This window comes from Xiphophorus couchianus, chromosome 5, assembly GCF_001444195.1.
Source record: "Xiphophorus couchianus chromosome 5, X_couchianus-1.0, whole genome shotgun sequence".
Lineage (NCBI taxonomy): Eukaryota > Metazoa > Chordata > Actinopteri > Cyprinodontiformes > Poeciliidae > Xiphophorus > Xiphophorus couchianus.
Window position 1 is genome coordinate 13,069,265 of NC_040232.1, and position 23,870 is coordinate 13,093,134.

At 36.3% G+C, this 23,870-nt stretch overlaps 2 protein-coding genes across 2 annotated transcripts; one reads left to right on the plus strand and one right to left on the minus strand.

The window, feature by feature from the left end:
* Positions 1–1,732: 1,732 nt before the first annotated feature.
* stim2a (tromal interaction molecule 2a) lies at positions 1,733–16,697 on the plus strand. Its single transcript, XM_028018146.1, has 12 exons — positions 1,733–2,972; positions 6,463–6,593; positions 7,587–7,698; positions 7,782–7,893; positions 8,617–8,732; positions 8,910–9,087; positions 9,186–9,363; positions 10,991–11,152; positions 11,313–11,413; positions 11,506–11,762; positions 12,082–12,274; positions 12,414–16,697. The coding sequence occupies exons 1-12, from the start codon at positions 2,852–2,854 to the stop codon at positions 13,930–13,932; spliced, it is 3,180 nt and encodes a 1,059-aa protein (XP_027873947.1). The 5' UTR covers positions 1,733–2,851; the 3' UTR covers positions 13,933–16,697.
* Positions 16,698–20,159: 3,462 nt separating this feature from the next.
* On the minus strand, positions 20,160–22,617 carry LOC114144912 (uncharacterized). The gene is made up of 5 exons (XM_028018151.1): positions 22,512–22,617; positions 22,018–22,410; positions 21,312–21,458; positions 21,165–21,226; positions 20,160–20,970 (listed from the first exon to the last, which is right to left on the minus strand). The coding sequence occupies exons 1-5, from the start codon at positions 22,546–22,548 to the stop codon at positions 20,854–20,856; spliced, it is 756 nt and encodes a 251-aa protein (XP_027873952.1). The 5' UTR covers positions 22,549–22,617; the 3' UTR covers positions 20,160–20,853.
* Positions 22,618–23,870: the final 1,253 nt, after the last annotated feature.

A 23,870-nucleotide genomic window follows, 5' to 3' on the forward strand; every position in this document is an offset into this window, starting at 1 on the left:
CTTCAAGTCTTGATTTAATGTAAATTCAGTTGAATTTGTATCAGAGGCCAAAGCTACAACTAACACAAGAGCAGCCAAGACCAAAGCAGACTTGTACTCTTCCAAAACATATGCAGTCTCAAAAATATCTGAGCGATTTAAGCAAATATTATTTTATGAACTTTTAGTCTGAGGTCAAATTTTAGTTGTGAGATTCATATATAGCAAATTATTATGTACAAAGGAAATGGAGGCAGTTCTCCACAAATGATCTTCCTCTGTGTAGCTTACCCACTCATTAAAAGTAAGCCACTGTAAAAGCAGAAGGTACAACAGTGGTTTATATATTCTGTTTTGTTGAATTTCAAATTGCCTCGAAATGCTTGAAATATTTTACATGTTAGAGGATAATTGATGGTGCAACATTGTTCACCTCCATTTCCTGTATATAGTCATCCAATATAAACTTAGATTCATAAAATAACGTTTTCATTAAACTGCTGTGACGTGTCTCAGATTGGAGTTGTTTTATGATGGTAGAATGATGCTTTTGTCTTTGCCCCTTTTAGGGCTATCAATTAGCTTCAGGCATCATCTAATCTATATTCACAAATGTTATGTCAATCAAATCAATTTGTACTGTATGTAATTCATACAGAATAATGGTATGAGGCTTCTCAAAAGCAGGTAAGTTTGGGTCTACTCTTTGGAAATTTACTCTATGAGACTGAGAACTTGATTTGAGTCACAGTATATATTTTATAAATCTAAAAACAGATCTAGTATTGCTGAATTTATGTGGAATTGTGTATTCACTCTGCTCTTGTTACATACCACTAGGGTCACACACCACTTGGACATACTCCACAAGGTAGAGGTCATATTTGCCTGACTATTTATAAACCAGGACCCAGATTTCTGGAAGTAATGTGACACTTCTTTACTGTGTTGTGTTTTTGTACTTGTGTAGGCTGCTTGATCCATGCACTTTCAAGTTGTGTTAACAAACAATTTTATTTGAACAAGGCAAAATACATGAATCTGGGATTTAGATCATATCACGTTACATCTTGGTGTGATTGGAAATCGCAAGTGACTCGTATTAACATTAGTAGCTCAGTGAACAGCTGTACTAGCACTTGCTAAGCCTCTAAACATAGATTGACGGGCTTGCAGACAGTACACTCTAAAAACTGTTGGGCTATTTCTTTCACCCAAACCTGAGTTTATGTTCCTGGAACAGAAGTTTTAAAGAAAGGCTAGATCTAAAACTGTGACTTTGTTCGATTAGAGAAGATCGTTGTTATTATTTACATGATCATTTTGATCTATATAACCACCTAATCAAACCTCACTGAACCTTTTCCATAGCATATAAGAAGATACTGTCTAATAACACTAATGTCTGTGGATTGTGTTTATGTCTGTAGTTCACACTATTTTTTTCACTTAAGATAAGATAGTTAATACAAGCTGGTGCTAGCTGGATCCATAAATTCCTCTTTAAACAAAGAAATGGTCCTAAAGTAAATAAATAAAGGATATATTTATTATGATGGAAAAGATTAGAGTACATATTTCACACTATTGTAGAAACAATAAAAAAACAGTCTTAGAAGCTCTTTAGAGAGACAAAGTGCCACAGTCAGTAAGATAAAGTGAGTTGCTCACAGTTGTAGATATTCATTCAGGGTGTATACGTAGTGGGGGGTGGCACTTAACGGCTCTTAGACAGAAACTTTTGTTCAGCCTTTCTATCTTTGCACTAACTGTCCTGTAGCATCTACCAGAGGGGAGCAGGGTGAGAGAGTGGAGCGCTCTACTGCTCTCACCTCGTGCTGCAGGTTCTTTTTGTTCTTTGCTGTACAGCAGTATGTCGGGATCCTGGGAGTGATTCAGTCTCACTAAGTCCACAATGTGGTCTTTTGGACCTGTTCAGGTCCAGATTTTTGCTGTCACACCATTCAGATGGCGTGACAGACCTTCTTTCTGAATCTCTGCAGATTGAGAACCTAAATGGGTCATTTTTAATCCAGCAGTTTTTAGAGTGTGCAACATGTAGATGCAAACACAGGACAGACTATTCCTGGCATGATGGAGCAATTCTGAAGGGACTAATCGATGCTCCTTTTCGTGCAGCAGTAAGATAGACGAGGGTAAAGAAAAAAAACTAAGTTAATAAAAATGTCTCTACTGTAGCTGGCATAATGATCAGTACCAACCTTTTGCCCCGTGTATATGGGATGTGAATTGGGACATTTACTGAAGAGTTTTCTGTTGCTGGTAGGGGGAGGAGAGAAGCTGACAATTTTCTGGAAGAACGTCACGGCTGGGACGACCACTGTTTAATTGGACCCCAGGAGTTATAAAACACTGAAACCCAATACAGGAATCCAAGAGAAGACCTTTGCACTTATACTTACAACACTGCATTCCAACTTAGATTTTCACTTTAAATGACGACCTTCACTTAATCCTGGATTTTATTTGATGGATCATTTTTGGAAACACATTTTCTGATTTGTGTTGCACAGGATTTGGACGACCTCAACAGAAATCCAACAGAATATTTTTAGAATCGGCAGAGATTTATTGCGCACAGCCTTTTTAAAATTAATTTATTTATTCTTACCTCGTATATTATTGTTGTGCAAAGTACGCCACCGTCTATTTTGGATAAGTATTATCTAGCTTGGATGATTTCTCAAGTGAGCATAAGTATCACATCTCTGTTCTGTCTCTGCACCCGTAATAGAAACACGGATCGCTTTCGCAGACTGACACTGCTGCCTGCGGAACGCTCGTCGCTAGTGTGTTATCTCCCCATCTTTTTTCAGAAGTTTCTAAACTTTCGACGATAGAAGCGCCTGAAATGCTCGCCATCTCCATTGTATTTCTCATTTTTCCCGCTGCGCTCTTTGTTGCTGCGCAAAGCGTTGGGGATCTCCAGGGCCTCACCTCTCCCGGAGGCAGCGCCGGCTTTGACCCGCCAGGTAAGTAGGTGTTATACGTTTAAAGACAATAAAAGGAAAAAGTGAGTTTTGTAGGAGAGCTGGGGAAAGCGGATTCGTTATCGGAACAACCAAAAGTTCATTACCAGTATGACAACACGTAATGTCTTGGTTCAGAATCACCTTCCTAAAGAAGGTAGCTGCAAAATGAATAGATTTACAAATCTATTCATTTTGCTGCTATGCAGTATTGTACTGGTTCATCCCTAACAAGAACTAGTTTTTGTGTTTATTATAATTTTTTGGAATTATATTTTCAAATAATAATTGCATCATGCCATGATATCATTCACACATTTGCATGTGAATCATCTCCTTGTTTTGCATCCCTCATATTCTCTCCTGTGTAAACTATGGTTGAATATCCATAGTTGAATTAATAATTTTAATTAAACAATTAAAATTACCTATCTTAATTGTTTAATCAACAGAAAAGAAAATGTTCATTGAACACTGCTCTATTTAGACATGTAACTTTTAACACTTTCTTGTCGATCATAGAGGACATGGTGTTGAGAGCTTTTTCCACATTAAGTAGTTATCACACAGTCAAAAACCCACAGTAACACCAATCCATAACTAATTGCTGAAAGTTGAAGTTGTGTTGGACAGAAGTGTCATGTCTTTACTTTGATTTTTAAAAAAAAATATTATTTATTTTATTTATTTATTCTGGATGCATGTATCCCCTCAAAACAACCATGTAAACAAATCTGTCTTCACAACATGAGTGACATACAGTCACCATGCAGACATCAGTTCTACAGGGCTTTGCACACACCACATAAATGCAATAGCACATCACAGGCATTCTCACTCTTCAGAAATGCCAGTTTCATCAATGACCAAATGGTCAGAGTTGTTGTTCTTTATCTACAAATACTGTTCATTCCACAGCTTGAAGAGAAAAAATATATATATATGAAATCAAAGAAAAGACCAAGAAGCTCTCAAAACATAACATAAAAAGTCCACACCCATTGGCAGATAGGGAAACTATTTAGAAAAAAATTATCTAAAGTAGCATAGTCTCGCACTAAATAGGTTTCTTAATTTACAGCTTATTTTAGTGCATTTATTCACTAAAATGTGAAAAATTCCATTTGGTTTGTTTGTTTACTTGTCTTTCAAAACACTGTTGCCTCACTTATCAGCACCCCAAGAATTCTTGTAAATTTACTCAGTCATTTTTAAAACTACTAAAACTTTAAGTTTATTAGAGTGCCTTTGTCACTTATGAGTAGTAATTGCCAACGTACTGTTTCTTTAGTATAGAAAAAAATCATTCAACATTATTCAAAAAGGTAAAGACAAGAGAGCATAATACAAGCAAACAAAGGCTGAAAGAATTTTAATGAGTTGTCAAAAGGTAAAAGGGTGCCACAGTGACGCAGGGATAGAGCGTGTGAGCCATGTACGGAGAGGCCTTAGTCCTCAATGTGTCTGTCACGGGCTTGAGTCCCAAGCCGATGTTCTTTGTCACATGTCTTTCTTCTTACCTGTCTGATCACTCTCCAATAAAGGCCATCTGAGCTGATAAAGCCATAAAAAAGTAAGGTTATTTATGGTATTTTATAGTTCTTTGCCAGGATTACAAGTCAATATGAAGGGCAATGTGAAATTGGAAAAAAGCAGCTTTTAAATGAGGTAAAGTTTAGTGCTGTACTGTTCATTTTCAGTTGATCTTTCCTCAGTCGCACTAAATGTGCAGATCGTTCAAAACGTTTATTGTGTCTCAGCTTGCATTGGCTTAACATCTTCATTTGATTGGACATTTTCCTGGTCATATTTACTGTAGATCAGGGGTCTCAAACTCCAGTCCTCGAGGGCCGCAGACCTACAGTTTTTAGATGTGCCACAGGTACAAACCACTGGAATGAAATGGCTTAATTACCTCCTCCTTGTGTAGATCAGTTCTCCCAGCCTTGCTAATGACCTAATTATTCTATTCAGGTGTGGTGCAGCAGTGGCGCATCTAAAAGTTTCGGGACTGCGGCCCTCGAGGACTGGAGTTTGAGACCCCTGCTGTAGATCATTTGTTGATAAGAAAAACTCTTCATTTTACCACAATATATATTTTAAAGCTTTTTGAAGTTTGCTGGTGCCAGCTGATGGTGGACTTTGCTAGCAGACCTTTGACCTCACTCCTTGAAGTACACAGATTCTTGTGTCATAGATAAAAATGAGCTCTGACTCGGTAGTCGGAGAGGCCTACACTAGGAAGTTGTGTCACTTACCCCATGTGTTCCCAGCCTAGACTCAGACATGGAACACACTGTACAATTTAAAGTTTAATTTCATCAGTTGATTCAGCCTTAAAAACTCCAGAGAGACTGTGCTCACGTACATTCTGTTTCCATTTTTCTCCTATGTACACATTTGTCTTTTATTCATTGTGCTTGGGTCTTTAAAAGTTTGATATTTTAGTCTTGGTTTTAGTACAGATGTCCTAATGTTTATCACAAAGGCATCAGTCTACAATAAGCAGCACTGCTTCAGTTACATTAACTTTATTTATTGTTTTTAAAGTGAGATGTACTCAACAACCCTTTTCCAATCTGGATATAATATTAAAAACATGTAAATTGCTAAGTTCTTATTTTGGAATAAATTCTAATTTACATATAATTCAACTCACCTGTTTTTAATTTGACTGCCTTTAAGTAGATTTTAGTCGGTATAGTCAAAAATTATTTATTTTAAATCTGAATGTAGGTTTTACTGTTTTAAGCAAAGCATTTGTTGTTTTGTTAGAAAACAAAAGTTTATGTAAAAACAGAAAGACGTTACAGCAGGTCAAAAAAATAAAATAAATATAACAGTGATGACTTTGGTGTCAGTAGTCAAATGATGAAATCCAAAGAAAGTACTAAGGGTGAACAAAGTACAACTGTAATATAGTTGAGCTTCATATACACCATATCCCTAGTGAAACATGATGACAACATTGTCATGCTATGGGGTCAGTGGGGTCAGTGAGTCAGAGTTGGTGGGAAGATGGATAGAAGTAAATACAAGATAATTCTAAATGAAGACCTGCTGGAAGTTGTGAAATACTGGAGTCTGTAAATGGCCTAGTCAGAGCACAGACCTTCAAATAAAAGTCTCTGGCAAGATTTTTAAATTGCAGATCAACTAGATATTCTCCAATCAATCTGACAGAGCTTAATTTATAAAGAAGAATGTGGAAAAAATGTCACTATCATAAGATCCCATTAAAATATGTGTTATTGTTGTAAACATTAAATTATGTTTCATGCATAATATAATATTTGTAACATTCTGTTTGTTTTGGCTAAAATTAGAATGGATAAAAAGTGTCTAATTTTATCTTTATTTCCTCAGCCAAATATAGACGATGAGCAAATTAACCTGGATGTCATAAAGATGTTCTTAGACATCCACTGTTTGGAGAGACTGGTCATTAACAAAACTTAATTAATGACTAATTCAATTGTCTTTCTTTATTTAGACCCATGTATGACTATATATCCACCCTGTCTGAGTGAATCTGATCGCTACAGCCTGGAGGCCCTGCGGAGCATCCATCAGATAATGGATGATGACCAAGATGGTGGGATTGAGGTGGAGGAGAGCATGGAGGTACAAACTGTGGTTTTTACAGCATATTTCATCCTCGTACATGGTTGCTGGGAAGCTCCTTTTACATAAGTCCTTGCATGCAAGAGACAAGTAGAGTGAAGAAGTGGGACAACAGGTGTGCTGCCTGGAGGAGTCAAGAGCTCTTTCAAGGATAGCAACAGTAAATTTTGCCTTTGGCTCAGTGACAAAATCAGTTAGCACCAATAGAATACTGCAACTACACTGACTTTACTGGCATGCCTTAAAGAGGATATTTGTAGAGGTCATACTCTTCAAAGGTAAACTCATGTTGAAGACACCAAGTCAAAAAGGGTTCTGCTGTGTTGTCTCTCATTGAAATGTGTGTTGTAAATTTGTTTTATGCTATTTTCAACCAGATGTTTCACTTGTTTCCAAACAGGTGTATTTCCAGTGTATTATTGCATAATGTTTCTGAACACTTTTCACTGGTAAAGCATATGCTTTTAACATGAACACTGCATTCCACCTGTGCATTTATATCTGGACGTTCAAAACATTTACCACAGAGTAAATGTTTTGAATGTCCAGTAAATAGCTCATAAAATATCTGAGAGTCTTTTACTTTGGTGGTAAAGTCTGGACTTCTAAAATGCTGTTACCCTCCATAGTGTAGTTCGTGGACACAGTATCCTAGGGCTCAAGTTGCGGTTGGTATGGGAACATCAGTTGACAGGTCCGGGCCAATTGAAGTCCCAAAATTCCAATAGCTGTCAGAATGGATTTATGGGCAGGAACACATTCCAGGAAACCTCCAACACACTTTTGCAACACAGAGATGTTGGACCAGCTATTTAAAAAAAAATGGATTTCAAAGCATTCACTTGTAACTTTTATAACAACCTGAAAACATACTCTGTGTGATTAGGTGGCATTTCTTTTAAGTAAATGAGAGAATTCTCAATGTGTTATGGATCCCTTTGCTTTTTTATCTTCAAACGTTTCTGTTTCACCACGGTTTTCATTCTGCTGCAGTTCATTATGGAAGACATGAAGCAGCAGCAGACTCACAAACACAGCAAGTTGCACAGAGAAGACCAGCACATCACAGTGGAGGAGCTGTGGAGGGGATGGAAGTCTTCTGAAGGTGTGCACAAGTGACAAAGCATTAGCATGCATTCATAAGGGTCAAACATTCCCTTTAAGTAACTTTTAGTATTAATTTGGCAGTGCACAACTGGACACTAGATGATGTTCTACGCTGGCTGAAAGACTTTGTCGAGCTTCCGCAGTATGAGAGGAATTTTAAGGACTTCAGGGTCAATGGAAACACCCTACCCAGGTTAGAAGAACGAAGAATCGCTTCATGATAAACGTACTAGCTGATGTTACTGTGTTAATCATGAAATTCTCAGTGGCATAAACAGTAAAATATATAATCACATACATTTATAAAAGAGTAAAAAGGCACATATAACAGAATTTTAATGCTAAACATATCTGTCATTCTAGCATCATGCTGTGGGGATGCATTTCTGCTGCAGAGATGGTTAGAATGAAGCCTTCCAACAAAACAACAAACCTAACACACAGCAATGGAATGAATACTATAGATAAATGGAATATTCTTGTGTTAGAATGGTCCAGTCAAAGTCTTATTCACGCAAACTGAAATTCTATTCAGTCTGTGGCATGACTAAGAAATACCTTAGCAATTTATCATCACAAAGTAACAATTCTATACAGCAGTTTAGGAAGTAAGAACATATTAGAAAACCTTTGCTTATGATGTTTAATACATATTGGTTTCTGTCATAAAATGCGTATGTTGGTGGAATAAGCATCTTGAATGCACCAAAACGGAGAATACTCAATGTTTTTCATCCAAGTGATTAGAAGTTGACAATTTTTATATAGGTAAAGATAAATTTTCTCAGACATTTGAGATCACAAACTTTCTACAACTTCAACAACCAAGGATAATGCAAGAACAATGCACTTTAAAGAAAAGCCCACTTTTTGTACTACCTACCAGAACTGAATCTGACCTGATTTATATTTGTAGGATTGCAGCAAATGAGCCATCCTTCCTGAGTTCCCAGTTGAAAGTGCTGGACCAGAGAGACAAACAGAAGCTCAACATCAAAGCTCTGGATGTGGTGTTGTTTGGACCACCTACACGTAAGAACTGTTCCTTACTTTCCTCTTTCTTAATATGTAGTTTTAGCCTTTCTCTTTCAGCACCATCACTTAATGTGTTTGTTTGGATTTTTCCAAAGATAACTCTACCATCCCTACACATGGACAGTTAATTTTGTCTTTCACAACCTATTATTGTGCCTTTCCATTCTATAACAGGCCCCCCTCATAACTACATGAAGGACCTGCTGCTCATTGTGTCTGTGGTGATGGGAGTTGGAGGCTGCTGGTTTGCCCAAGCCCAAAACAAAGCCAGCAAGGTTCACGTTGCCAAAATGATGAAAGATTTAGAAAGTCTGCAGAGGGCAGAGCAGAGCCTCATGGACCTACAGGAGCAGTAAATATTTAGTGTTTTGTTTTTTTAAAAAAATGTTGATGGGTGTCAAGCAAATTTTTCTTTTGTTTATCAAGCTAAGAACCTTTTGCTTTGCTCAGGCTGGAGCAGGCTCAGGAAGAAAAACGAAATGTGGCAGTGGAAAAACAATTCCTGGAAGAGAAGATGAGAGATGAGATTATTGGAGCTCAGGAGGAAGCTCACCGTCTTCATGAGCTGAGAAAGGGAGCCGTCAGCGAACTCAGCCGCCTGCGGTACGCAGAGGAAGAACTGGAACAGGTAGATACATTACAACAGGAGGGGGGGCAACTTCATCCGTACTCTTTGAGAGATTAATATCACATAATCTAATGGAAAAAATACTTTAAAATAAGGTGTGGTTATACAACATAAAGTTAAAATTAAAGAAATGCATGTAAATGACTGCTGATCTAAAAACCCAGGCACATCTATACAGATTGTTTCAATAATCACCAAGATTGTCAGTGAGCAGCAGGTTCAATTAAGGTGAATGTTCTAACAAGCATATGTGATAATAATAATCAGGAAGCTGTAAATTACAACAAACATGTCTGATTTTGCTATAGCTAATTAATCACGGTACTTGAGCCAAATAGCTGAAATAATTTACATCTGCTTGTAGGTTCTCATTTGTTCATTTGTTGCTAGCTGTATTTGTTTTTATTTTTCCCCTCAAACTGCTTCCAGTGCTAAACCAGAATGAGGTCTTATTTAGCAGTAGTACATTTTGTTTTCACCACCAACACACTGAATCTACTGCTTAAAAAATTTGTGCTATATTTGTTCTAACTTTTAGACTGATCATAATAAACATGCTTTCATCACTTGTGGTTTCCCATAATGACCAACGACTGATAAAAATGTCCTCAGTTTGAAACTTTGCTTAAATTAGAACAAGAACAATAAAAACAGCTGCTACATAAACAGTAACTTTGATTAGTACTGAATAACAGTCTTACGGTCTCCCATTTTCCACAGTTTTATATTAATATCCCTTTATCGCTGCACATTGCTGTTTTCACACAGGCCATTTCCAGCTGAATTGATAAACATCATGTTGATAAACTGGTGTTTATGAACATGATTTGAAATGGTATGAATAGAGGTTAGCAATGTAAATATTGAGCACAAGTATCAGTTGTTGTGAAAATAGAATTTAGGGACATTTATTTGCAGGCATTGTCAGACAAATACTGGATTCAGTTTAAATGAAATGTGTCACTGAGTTTTCTGCATCTTATAGTGGAAAGAAAAGAGCAGTTCAGATATTTACTGGAATAGACATTTTAATTGGTGCATTGAGATGTTTTGCTGTCTGTGGATAACCCAAAAAATTATTTTTAGTACCACTGGAGAACCATCTGTAGCACCATCCTATGTTCCGGAAAAACCCGTTATGAGCTGCAGCATGTTTTGGTGCTATAACTCCCTCAAGCTTAAAATGCTACCGGCTTCTATTACTTTAAATTGGTTAAAAATAACACGGCTTGGCAGGCGTTGAGCTAACGTCTTCTTTTGGTGTTGTGAATATCTGTGCAGCGAGGTGGGGGGGATGGAAAATCTATTTTTTGGTCATTCTCCTTTTTGTTGTTCAACACATGCATGTGACAACCATGTCATGGACTATAGTTATAACAGCCGTTTCTTTTTTTAGTTTAAGTGCACAGTTTGATAGCAGTGTCTTGTGGTCCAACAACTAACTTCTTAATTTTTTTTATCTCTCTGAAAAGGAAACTTAAATAAATGTGTACAAAATCAAGCACTAATGTACATACAGATACATTATTGAAGAAATAACTTGTAAGTTACCATTGTAGCGTGAGTAACAGGTTTCTTTTAAAGGAAAGGATTTGTGACTGAAATCTGATTTCTAACACTTCTTCAGGTCCGTGGAGCGCTGAAGCAGGCGGAGAAGGAGATGATAGCCAGCTGGACAGTCTCAGGCGCCCTTCAGCAGTGGCTCCAGCTTACACATGAGGTGGAGGTTCAGTACTACAATGTCAAAAAGCACAGCGCAGAACTGCAACTTGCCGCTGCCAAGGAAGAGGTAATGAATGAAAAACTGCATGCATGTAAAACTACTCATTACTTCAGAACTAATACTTTGGTAAGGTGAATAAGTGACTAAACAACCAGGAACACATTCATGAATTGTTGCAAAGTCTACCTGCACTGTCTGTCACATCTCTCTTTAATCTTTTCTACAGGCAGAGAGGATCAAGAAGAAGAGAAGTTCTCTTCTGGGAACGCTTCACGTGGCCCACAGCTCCTCCCTAGACCAAGTTGATCATAAGATCATGGAAGCAAAGTGAGGCACAGAGTTACACAAGCAACTTTGGTTTTTCGTCTGTCTAAAAATAATGTCAATTGTGATCACTGAATACTTTACATACCCCACAGGCATGCGTTGTCCGAAGTAACAGCTTGTCTGCGAGAACGTCTTCACCGCTGGCAGCAGATTGAATTCCTCTGTGGTTTTCCCATTATGAGGAATCCTGGACTAGCTAACCTCTCCGCTCAACTCTACTCAGACACCACAACCGCCTTGGGGTTCCCCCGAGTAGCCCAGTCTTCCTGTTCATATCACAGTTCTGTTCACGGCTCAGTAGAAGATCTTGTAGATGAGCAAGCTGCACCTATAATACCACAGATGTCTGGTGAGTTACAACACTGAAATAAGTAAAAAAAATAAACCAAACTAATATAATTAATTCCTTAAACAATTGGATGAAGTACGTTGAAATTTTTGAATTTGCGATCTCACCTCCTAGTCCTAAAAAGATTTCCATTGGCCTGTTTATTAGGTACTGTTAACACCAACATCCAGCAACAGAATACATTTAGGATCTAGATGCTGAAATTCGAACACAGAATCAGAAAGGGAAGAAAGTGGATTTAAGTGACTTTAAATGTGATAAAATAGCTAACTATTGCCTGTTATATGGATGAAGGTCATATTCGGTCCCTTTCCCACAGTTCCCATTCCGCCTCTTAAGCGCTCTCCTCATCTTCGGAGATCCACCACCTCAAGGGCACGTCGTCCTGGAGTCCTCCCTCAGCCACAACCCGCCACCATCTCCCAAGACCCCGACCTTCTGATCCCCATTAGAGCTCCTTACTCTTGCTATGACGAAGGTGAAGAACTCCTCCGAAAATCTCTTAAAAAACAGTAAGTTCCCATCCCCACAAGTTTACATACATTTTTAGAGAACACAGTTACAATTTACACTTTTCATTGTGAATTTTATTAAGATGTCTTCTCACCATCCTTGTTTGTTTTCTCCTTTTGTTTTATTCCCCTTTAATAGAGATTCCCAAGAGAAATTCTTAGACTCTGAGTTTATAATGTCACCTACCCTCAGCAAAATGTTTCCTAGTCCTATCCTGGACACTTCATCTAGAAGATTGTATCATGATGAAGCTGAACTCCTTGCAGACAGTCCAATTACAAAGCCTTTGAGTGGACATGTAGAATTTCCTGCTGATCCTCCAGTTCACAACGTGTCTGAGGAAGAGCATGAAAATCCTGTAGATGTAGGTGTTTCTTGCAAGACAATAGTAAAAGAAAAAATATTGGATCCTTCTTTGGAAACCATTTCTTTTAAGAGTTCAAATGAAGAATCTTGTGGAAATGCTGCACTAAAGAAGATATCTAGACGTAGAAGTGAGGTTTCTATGGATGATGCATTAAGAAAGGGAATTCCTCATAATTTAGACATGGAGGTCTCACCCATAAAAACAGAGAAACAGACCACCGAGGATTTAATGGACGTTCCCTCAAGGAATTTTTACATAGACAGATACGACGTAGACCCATTGGAGATGAAAAAGATTTTTCGACCGGAATTGGAATCATTAGCAGAAACACAGACGATAATATCAAGGGATATTCTGGAGACTTCAATAAATGTGGCCTCAAGAAAGAAAGGGAGAGATGATGCTGAACATTTGAATGAATTGAGAAGAGTTATGAGGAATTCAATGGGAATGTCCCAAGACACAGCATCTAGGAAGCTTCCCCTGAATACGGGAGACTTTCAGCTCGAATCCTCTCTGATGGCTGTACCAAAGAATAAAATAGATGAGACTGCTGTAATACCACAAAGAAAGATATCTAGAGAAGAGCTGGAATATTGTTCAGATCCTGCCTCTGTCAGGATGCCTTTCAGAGAACCAATGGATGCTTTTAGGGATGCTCCAATCTTTAAAGATACACCAGAGTTTGGTCTGGAGTCAGCACAAAGCAGACGGACACTGAGACATGAAGTTGAGATGTCTGCTGGTTCCCTTAGAAGGAGAATTTCTGGACTTTCAAGAAGCAACACCAGTTCAACAGATAGTTTCTCTGAGAATATCTCGTGGGATAGAGTGAATGCTTCAGTTGACATGTCTAAGCATCTAACACCGAGGGACAATTTTGGAGGATTTGAATCAAGTTCTTTGCCATGTCGTATTGGACAGCCAGATCTTATGTTAACATCCCAAGTTCCATGGCAGTCGTCCTCAGACTTCTGTACTGCTGGGCCTCTGAGCCAACTCGTGTATGATGGAATCCTTGAAAAATCATGCAGCTCTATGTCCTCAGTGCATACGCCTCTATCAGCTTCTACACCAAGCCTTCCTCAGAGCAGACTGCTGGCAGAGCTGGAGTCACCACTGCCACCTCCACAGGCTGTTTGCCCAACAATTGCATCACCCTCTGAGAGTGGAGATGAGAAGAACAAAGAGAAGGATAAAAGTAAGAAAACTTTAAAGCTCAAAAATCTTTTTAAAAAGAAAAATGAGTCTACTCCAGAAAAGTCTCACAGTGGTCTTCAGAAGCTCTGACAGCTCACAAGTGTTTCCCCTCTTCTGAGTTGCATTGATTGAGAAATTCTAGCTTGAGGACATGTTTGAGTTGGCTGACTGGCCAAGTGAGGTTACATAATCCTGGAAAAAAGGATTTAGCTGCTGCTGGTGCTTAGTGGCATTGGATGAACAATGATTTGCTCGGCTCAGGGACTACATAATGAGCTGCCGAGGAGCAAACCAATGAATTTTATGTAAAGCATCAGTACTGACCTCAAATCCAGCAAAGTGTTTAAAGCACAACCTCTGATGGAGATCAGGGTCAACAGGAAGCCAGGAATCCTGAGTGGTAACCTGTATTTAATGCTCAGAATGCCATTAAAAACACAAAACTGTTAATAAGAAATCATCCAGTTCTGTGTTGATTAAAAAAACCCTAAGACTTGGTCTGAGCCCAGAAACTGTACAGTTTAGATATGTTCCTCTATAGCAACACAGAGGAAATTGAAAGAACACAGCTTCACCCTGAAATGACAAATTCCTTTATGTGATAATGTCAGTGCTCAGGAATTCACTGTTTATGAGGACGTGTTGTTTATATATGCACATATGATGAAACAGGAAGCTGTTTCAGAAAACATCTGAACAGAAAATTAAGGCAACACAACCATGTGTCTATTTTATGTTGATTATAAACAGAGTATTTAAGATTATAATTTTCTGTGTGAATTATTTTATATTTGAAACCAATTTTACTTGCTTAAGAAGTCTTACAGGCACATGGCTAATCAAAGTGTCTTAGATGTGTGATTTTTTGTATGCTTTGCCTAAGGCTAAAGGACTAAATAATGTTGATAATATTGCTGTTTTTCTGTGTAACAGAGTAAATGCTTGAATTTATAATGAACTTCAAATTAAGACATTTATTGGAGTGAATAGAGATTGCAATCATGCATTTTATATTTAGGGTTTTCTTGTTGTTTTGGTTTCCAGTTTGATTTTAATCAAACTGTTATCATCCAAGTCTATCTGGAAGTTTGGAATCTTTAGGAAAAAGTTAGGACATCATATCCTTCTTTTCTTTGTCTTACCCCCAAGTTCTAAGTTGGAAACATCAACTGACTTCTGACTTGAAAAACCACATGTTTCTCACCTACCTGAAAAAAATCAAATATGGCCACTTCATAAAAAGAGAAATAAAGATGCTTTTTTGTTATTCTGATTGTCATGTTAATAAAACACAACAATTAGCAAATTTAACTGGTTTTCTGACTAAACAAGTTCATTTCTGGGATGAGAATCCCAAATGAGACTTTTAACTACTGATATAATCTTAGGCTAGAAATCTCACAGCTCTATTTAAGCAACTGACCCTTCTGTCAAATCCTAGGCACATAAACTAAGCCTTAAGTACTAATGTTCACATACTGCAAATCTCTTGTTGATCTGTTGTGTGGCACCTGTCTTTTCCACTAGAGGGCAGTGATGTTTCAGAGAAAATATAACCCAGGAAATGTATGAGAACTGTTTTGTTTTATGCTAGTCATCCATGTAATTACAACGGGAAAAACAAATGTGATTGAATTTATGCACAAAGAGTAACAATGCATCCCAATTAATCTCAACTTTTCTTTTTTTTTTACTTTGAACAAAGTCTTAACTAAATGAATGTAAAAGGATATATATGAATCCTGAGGGTATGAATCTGCTGACCTAGTGCTTCTACAAAACTTCTCATGCATGTATTTTCATCTTTTAATCACAATTACCTACAAATCAACCTGTTCAACAACTTATGGCAAGCATAAAATGCAGTATACACTCTAAAAAATTAAAAACAGTAAATAATATCAAGATCAAGACCAGGACTTTCCATTTCCTATTTCTGTGCCTTTGGTAAATTTATTGTCACATTGTAGGGATCAGTTCTGCTACAGAAATGATATATGTATATATAGTTTTTTTTAAATTTGCATTTTTGCATTTGCATTTTTATCCAGCACCATCATTTAATAAATGACATATTTTACGGTGGACTCTGATGATGAACTGACCAGTTCCTACTGCGACAGATCTAGCCTAAAACATGACACTTACACCGCTATGCTTCACACATAGTAAAAGATTCTTTTACTGATATGCTTTATTTTCCTAATAAGTCCTTAGTTCTGACTTTGAAATATCTAAGTTTTAGATTCATATGTCAAAAAGCATTATTCCAAAAGTCCTGGTCTTTGGCTGTTTTCAGTCTACTTTATGAACACCTCAGACAGCGGTTTGGATCTCACTTCAACAGTCAGGAGCAGACCAAACTAAATGTCTGTGGTTTAAAACCGCCTTCAAAATGCTAAGTAACAGTTCTCTCTTCATGTGCCACTGTTGTAATGAGCTTCTGGGACTTTAGCAGCTTTTTCCTCTCCAGATATTGCATTTTTAATAAAGATTTAACAGGAAACATTAAAAGTCCTGTTTTTCTGGTTGATCTATATTACTTGAATTTCTTAGTATTGTTAAATTGATATTACATGTCCATATACTGAAATATGTCATAAACACACACAAGCTTCCATATGGTGTCCTAATTTTTTCACATGCCTAATGTTGCATGGATTTGTCTTCCCAATTTACCTAATGGTGGAGCATGGGAAGTCAGCCTTTATTTCTCTTGTGTTTTCTTTTATCTAGAATTCTTGGTTGCAATTTTTGATTGATTTCTCTGATCATTTGAAAAATATAATTTGCAATCTGTTGTTTTATTTCATCAATGTTCTCTAGACATGACAGATTAAACAATTCCTTTGCATTGTTGTTTTTACTGTGTCATTTATTTACCCTTATGAGAGACTTAAGGGTGATCAAAGCTATGAAAAGCTAGACAGCTTATTCTTTTAAGTGTGTTTTTTACGTACTGTTGTAAAAAGATTCTGAATAATTAAAAGAAAATGAATACATTTTCAAGTTCATTTGCTATACATGTCAGACTGAATGAGTAGTTAAATTTTTGATGTTCACAGTTTTAATTTTAAGGAAGATTGACGTAAATTTAGCAGCTATTTGAAATGCATTCAGATTAAACACATTTATTACTTGCATTAAAACCATGCAGAGACATTGTGTATTTTAAAAAATTTAATCTTTAGTATAACAAAATAAATAGATGCATAATAATTAGAAAAATATTACAAATACATTAAAATCAGGTAAATTTTAATGTATTTGTAAATAGTCAATAGTCTCAGTTCTGATTCAAATTACTGTGACCCCTACTTCTGCTACATATCCAGGTTTTTTACTCACCGTGTGTGTATTTCACCACACATTTTACTATACTGTGAAATGTCAGTTAAAGCTTTTGTATGTTTAAAAAACTGTCAGATTGCAATGTGACAACTCAGCCAAATATTACATTCTCAAACATTATTACATAGAGGGATGATATTCCATTTGTGCTGCAAAGTCAGAATTTCTGAGTTCTAAGTAGAAAAAGAGGATCAAAGAAGCAAGTTAATTTTGTTGGCTTGGACCGCATGGGCCTGTTCTTGACTCTTGTTCATCACTGAGCTTTGGTAACCCATCACTCAGTGTTTCATCTGTGGACCACTTTTTCCACTGTTGACCAAGAACACCCTTCATGAGCTGGGGTACTGAGAATTTTGTGGCTTTAGCAAGGCAAACCATACTGGCCCGTATGCCTTCAGTGTCCTCTAACCTGCAACATGAATCGGTTTATGTTTCTCTATGTGGGTTTCCTGTGAGCCTGATCACATGAGTTATGACATGCTCACTTCAGTGTCAGTTTGTGTTGTGTTGCAATGGCCCGGAAAAGATTTCATAACCCATAAAACTCTTCAGACACATTTGTTGCAGGTGTGGTTTCACTACTTGATGAACTGATTGAATTTGGACCTTGTTTCTTTTCAGTTAAAATGATAAAGCAATTTTAAAATGGCCAACACTCCAAGCTCATGCTTTGTTTCTGAACTGAGTTTGTTCTGCCTATGCAGTGTCTGGCAGCGATTTTTAGAACAGAGAAGGAGCTGATTTTGAAAAGGCGTTTCCTCTTTAACAAAGACAGATTCCTATTGTAGCAAATGTTTAGTTGGTTTGTCAAATGTTTCACTCTGGAATATACAGTGTGTTGCTGAAGTATTAATACCCTTTGACCTTTTTCATATTTTACCACATTACAGCCAAAAACTCCAATGAGGTTTTTTGAGACTTTATGTGATAGACCAACAGAGAGTAATTGTGGCAGGCGAATGATTCACAGATAAAAATCCAAAAGGTGCGGTATGTGTAGTTATTCACATACACATACCTGAACTTCTGTGAGGCAGAAGTTGAGCTGAGGTCAGCAGCTCCAAGGAGGAGCTTTGTGAGAGCAAGCCCTTAGGCACCGCTCTATAACTGCCACTGGAGATTCAAGGATTTCTCAGACATGTATGAATGTTTTTGATGAGGGAATAATATTTCAACATGATATAAAACTAAAGCATTTACTGCATTAAACATAATACCCCCCATTCAACATTTTAGCAATGTCAGAGCCTAAGCACCACACTGAACTGTTGCAGTAATTCATGCAAAAAAAGGCATCAAAATTTACATGCATTTTTATGGACCTTATATAATATTCATATTTTCAGATACAATATATTTTGGGTTTTTATAATCTTCCATCCATAATAATCAAAATTGTCCAAAATACAGGCTTTAAATATATTGGTCTATGTGTTATGAATCTACATAATACATACATTTTTGTTTTTTAAATTAATAACAAATTCTTGAACTTTTTCAAAATATAAAAGTTTTGAAGTTGTACCTGAGTGGTAAATGATCTTGCACCTGTTGCGTTTGAGTCAGCCTTACAGAAGACTGCAGCTCAGTGGTGCCATGTCGTAAAGGTTAACTTTGAAGTTGGCTCCTTGTTATCTTGTGACATCTCTGAAATTTCACTGTGTGAGCAGCAATGGGTGAGCTGAAGATAAAATCTAAAGTGCCCTTGTTTATGGGAAGAGAGGGGTGGGAGATGCAAGATTAAAGCAAACCAGTGCGCTCATGGTCATGTGACAAGCAATTGGCAACATTTTCATTGCATCACATTTTGCGCTGGCTATAAAGTAGAGGTAATTTCCAACTTAGAGGGTGTATTATGTGCACCAGCTGGCATTCATCATCAAGTATTGGCATTCATGACATTTTCACATAGTTTTCTTTTTGTTTTCAACACATACCTAAAATACACATTGTCATCCAGAAAGGCTATCTGATTGGCTGCTGTGCAGTTAAACTGAATATTTGGGTCACGCTAGGTACTACATTAAGTTGTTTATAGAGCCACAAACCACAAGCTCTGTCTGAGCATCATGTGTCTTCACATCCTCAATTAAAAGGATTGCTTCTCTTAACTGAGTAAAATTTCTGCATACTCTAGCCACTGTTAGTTCTTCACTGAATGAAGAACTGACATATTTTAATAAAAAATGCAAGCAGTGTATTTTCTATTAAAAGCACAAAGACAAATTTTATTCTGTTTATTTAATTTTCTGAACCTGTTGTGCCATTTAGAGAGTAAATATACAACAAACACCAAACATTGTGCCACTGAAAGTTATTATGCCCTGTTCTGACATCTATACACTATCTAATGTAAGCATTAGTTTAATGTGTTTCATAGTGAAACACATTAAACACATTACTTAGCTGATTAAAGATTTAACTTTATCAAATTTTCACACGCAATTTGGATTTTAAATATTTGTCTTAACTTTAGGAAGAAATCAAGAATTCAAGCAAGGAAGGCCTTTCGGTTCGTCCCTTTTCGGTGCTAGAAAACACTCTCAGCCATAGGGCAGGACCCTTAATCACTTTAACACTAAAAACAAACTATTAAGTTTTATGATAGCATATTAAATGTAACATAACATATAATAAAATGCTACGTTTTATGGCTATCCACACAAGTTCACTCTGAATGCAGACTGCAAGATACTGAAAGAAGTCTCCTGAAACTCTAAGCTGTCAACACATAATTCATAGACTCTTGCTACTGTGGACAGAAAAACAAAGAGACTGCTCAAACGTAGCCTTCTTTAGAAACTCTTACACATAAAAGAGAGACCATGTTTTGGACAGCTTAGTCCAAAGTGAAATTGCTTGTATATGACACATATAGGACACATATGACATAAATGAAATGCAAAAACAAACAAAAAAAATGAAAAAGAAAGACATACACCAAGAGTACGGAGCAAGAGGTGTCATGATTTTGGGAATGCTTTAATTAATTATGAATTTTATGTGGTTTGAAGAAAATGTTTTAAAAAGCTGAAATGGAACAAAACCTTTTGACATTACAAATACCCACAAAATATGAGTAAAATCATCTAAGACTCGGAATATGAAACGTCCTGGCATGAGTTGAGCTTGTGATTTTGATCTGAACTGAAACCTCACATGGTTGTAGATGCAAGGAGCTTTTCAAACATCAAAGCTGTAAATGAGGATTGGGGCAAACTTTCTTTTAGACTGCTAGACTGTTCAGGGAAGTTTCTAACTGAAGTTATTTCAAGTAAAATGTGTAACACTAGCTAGAGAGTATAAGGTTCCCTAACATGTTTGTCAGCTAGAAAACCTTTTTTTCTTTGCTATTATAAAACATAGTTTGTTTTTGGCATAAGTAAATAATTTCTTTTACAGAAACAAAAGGAAGTGTCTTGATCAAACACAAAGGCTTTTTAAATTAAATGTACATAATATTTATATTCAGAAGTTATATTTTGCTATGAGACATGTGAACATAATAATAAAAAAAAAGCATTTAACAAGGCAACCTAATTTTTCCTCAACCATATGTTAAAATGTCCATGAAACATTTATGAAAAGGATGAAAAACTTTTGTCAAAGTTTAGGTTTGAAGGACAATACAAAAAAGGGAATACATTGATCTTTGTTGGATTACATGCAAGGAGAATGTGAATCTTCATTGGCGCTATACTTGACTTTCACTGTCTTCTTCTTTGGTCTCTTTGATAGCTGATGGACTTCCAATGCAGCATAGCATATGTCTTCATCCTAACATTTGAAATTCAGAATTACTAAAACATAATATTATGACAACCTTTATATAGTGGAAGGACAATGAAATAAAAGGGATAACAGACTCGCTGGTTTTCATTGAAAAATGTAACTACAACACGTGGGCAGATAATTGTGACACAAAGAATACCTGTGCTTTACCAACTGGCAAAAAAGGCTTGTATTGTTACCTGCGTCTCTTCTGTGTATCTTTTTTGTTCAGATTGATTTTTGTTGTCTTGATCTTCTTTACCTCAAAGAAGGAAAATATCCACTTAGTAATATTTCATCACAATAGCTTAACTTTAAATAAGCAAAAGAGTGAATTGTTGTAATACCTGTCTTCTGACAAAGCAAGTAAATTAAAAGTGAGGAGAAAACAACTGAGAGAAGAAAAATAGTCGGGCACAGAGAGAAGAGCAGCTTCCAGCAGTCATCACAGTCATCCACTGTCTTCTTAAAGTCAGAACAGCTTCCACAGGTGTCTTGATCAAACACAAAAGCTTTTTAAATTAAATGTACATAATATTTCTATTCAGAAGTTATATTTTGCTATGAGATACTCAATCCAACATTTGTGTTTTAGTTAATGTATTGAAGAAGCAAAATACAATAAAAAGTTGTGAGAATGAACTTAATAGTGTATGGAGAATAGTTTCCTTCTTTTTTTCTAGCAACAATATCTATTCTGGATCTAAAACAATGTAGCAAATTCCATAAAAAGCTTGGTATTTTTTCATTATAGCTTGAAGGAAATTTACCAAGCTTTAAAAGTTATTTTTATCTGTCGATAGTATTTTATCCTTTTTCTTAGTTTGAGCCCATTTCTCCTTTCTAAAGTTAATATACCCTAAAATTACAAATTGTGTGCCTAAGTCGGTGCATAATACAAAATAACATTTGGAATATTGTAATTTTTCTCCTCTCCACCTATGGTTTTGTTCAAGAAAGCATTTAATCTTTGTTAACACTTCTTTTTTAAGTGTAGCTTTTCTTAGGAAACACAGTCACAACACAATACATAGGAAATTCAAAACTGCTTACCGAGGATGAGATTTGTAGAGATATTCCCATACGTAAAAATGTCTTTACGGAAGATGTTCTTCTCATTGTCTTTCTCCACTTTTGTCTCTTCGGTTCCACAGTAATAGAAGCCCACATCTGAATTAGTGGCATTTATAACCAGTAGATCATAAGATTCTGAAGATTCATTTTTAAAAAATTTCAAACGTGGAAATTTTGTTTCAGGTTTTAACTGATTCAAAGCTCTTAAAACATAATGAGACTGATCTCTAAGGGAGCAGTTCCTGAAGAACCAGGCCACAAATACTCCAGTTGATACTTTGCAGTCACAGTATAGAGTGATGTTTTCTCCAGGTCTGAAGGTCACCTCCTGCACTGATTCAGAAATGCAATAATGACTGCAGAATATTAGTCCTGAAAGAAAAATAAATTCTAATGTTGTCATCATCATAGTATGACAGCAAGATTGTTTATATTTTTGGATAATAAATGTCACTCAAATGTTAAAAAGTTACCTAAGAAAAAAATCAAAATCGTCTGCAGTCCATCCATGGTGGAAGTTACGTTGAGCTCAAAGAAAGGCTTACAGGTTTATACAGGTCGATAAGATGACATAGATCTTTCCATTGAAGAAGAAGCAGCTGTTGATTGGCTGGTTGAATGGAACGTTTCATTCTGTGCTTTTACAGACGCCAGTGTTCAAAATACAGTTAGGCTTTTTGAATTGTTGCAACATGGTGAGATTTGGTAAAGAGTCTAAATAAAACTAACCGCACCACAAGTTTTAAGTTTGATGCTTCAGAGCAGGGCAAGTTTTCATTTGTCAGTTTCAATACAAACTTACATACTCAGTTTGTAAGTATGTACAAGTGAGTACATACTGTCATGTCCAAAAGATCCAAATCTTACCAAATAAGATACAAGATTTACAGATTTAAAATCCATTTTATCTTATTACTTGTACATTGTTTTTGCATCACATAGTGTATTTACTCAAAATATGATTAATCAAAATTTTGTTTGCAATACAAGTTTTGCATTATTGGTAACCATAACTTCTACTATGAAATAATTAGAAAACATGAGGTCAAAGTTTAGTCAAGACCAGTAAAAATAAAATTAATATTGGATTAAGTTCTTAGAGAGTCCGATTTCATATTGTATCAACAACAGTGGTCTGAAACAACAACAGCAAAACAAAACAAAACAAAAAATACAATAAGATAAAAAACAAAAGCATATATAACAAATGCAAAAAAGAACAGCTTTTACTCCACAAACTTGATTTCCATAAGCCAAAACAGTACATTGTATAACTTTGTGTCATTACAGTCCAATCGTATAAAACTTTCTAAGGAGTCACCAGAAGTTTATAATTTTTGGCTTTTTTTTAGTTGTTCCATGTTTATGCCTTACAGTCTCTGAAAAAAACTGCTTCTAAATATCCTGAATTCACTTTTACATGCTAGCAAACTCACATGTATTTACAACTGTTGCTGCAGGGCTCTATCTTCACACAGATCCTTTCTGATGATTTGACCTTTGTATGTTCCTTTGCTCATCATGTTTAATATTTGATCTCATCTTAATCTCAAAACAATTACATTTTTTTTTTCTTTTTTTTTTATCTCATCCTCCTCCTTAGATGTGGCAATCATCACAACATATTTCTAGGTTTCAACATCACACTCTAACTGCTTAACTTTTACAAGCTAAGGCAGTACAGTAGGGAAATGGTAACCAGGTAATCAGCATACAGTTATCCTTACTTTTTACATGTTTTTACTGGTATTTTAACTAGTTATCCTTGGGGATTATTTACTTATTCAAACTCAGAATATTAGCTATGCCTTAGAACCTTTTGGGAAAGCCCA

What these genes read in the sequence shown, in the direction of transcription:
- stim2a (XM_028018146.1), top strand. Translation starts at nt 2,852, where the DNA reads ATGCTCGCCATCTCCATTGTATTTCTCATTTTTCCCGCTGCGCTCTTT. An exon ending in CGCCGGCTTTGACCCGCCAG is followed by an intron (nt 2,973 to 6,462) that starts GTAAGTAGGTGT and finishes TTCTTTATTTAG; the next exon opens with ACCCATGTATGACTATATAT. An exon ending in TATAATACCACAGATGTCTG is followed by an intron (nt 11,763 to 12,081) that starts GTGAGTTACAAC and finishes CCTTTCCCACAG; the next exon opens with TTCCCATTCCGCCTCTTAAG.
- LOC114144912 (XM_028018151.1), bottom strand. Translation starts at nt 22,548, where the DNA reads ATGGATGGACTGCAGACGATTTTGATTTTTTTCTTAG. An exon ending in GATTTTGATTTTTTTCTTAG is followed by an intron (nt 22,411 to 22,511) that starts GTAACTTTTTAA and finishes TTTTTCTTTCAG; the next exon opens with GACTAATATTCTGCAGTCAT. An exon ending in GATACACAGAAGAGACGCAG is followed by an intron (nt 20,971 to 21,164) that starts GTAACAATACAA and finishes TTCAAATGTTAG; the next exon opens with GATGAAGACATATGCTATGC.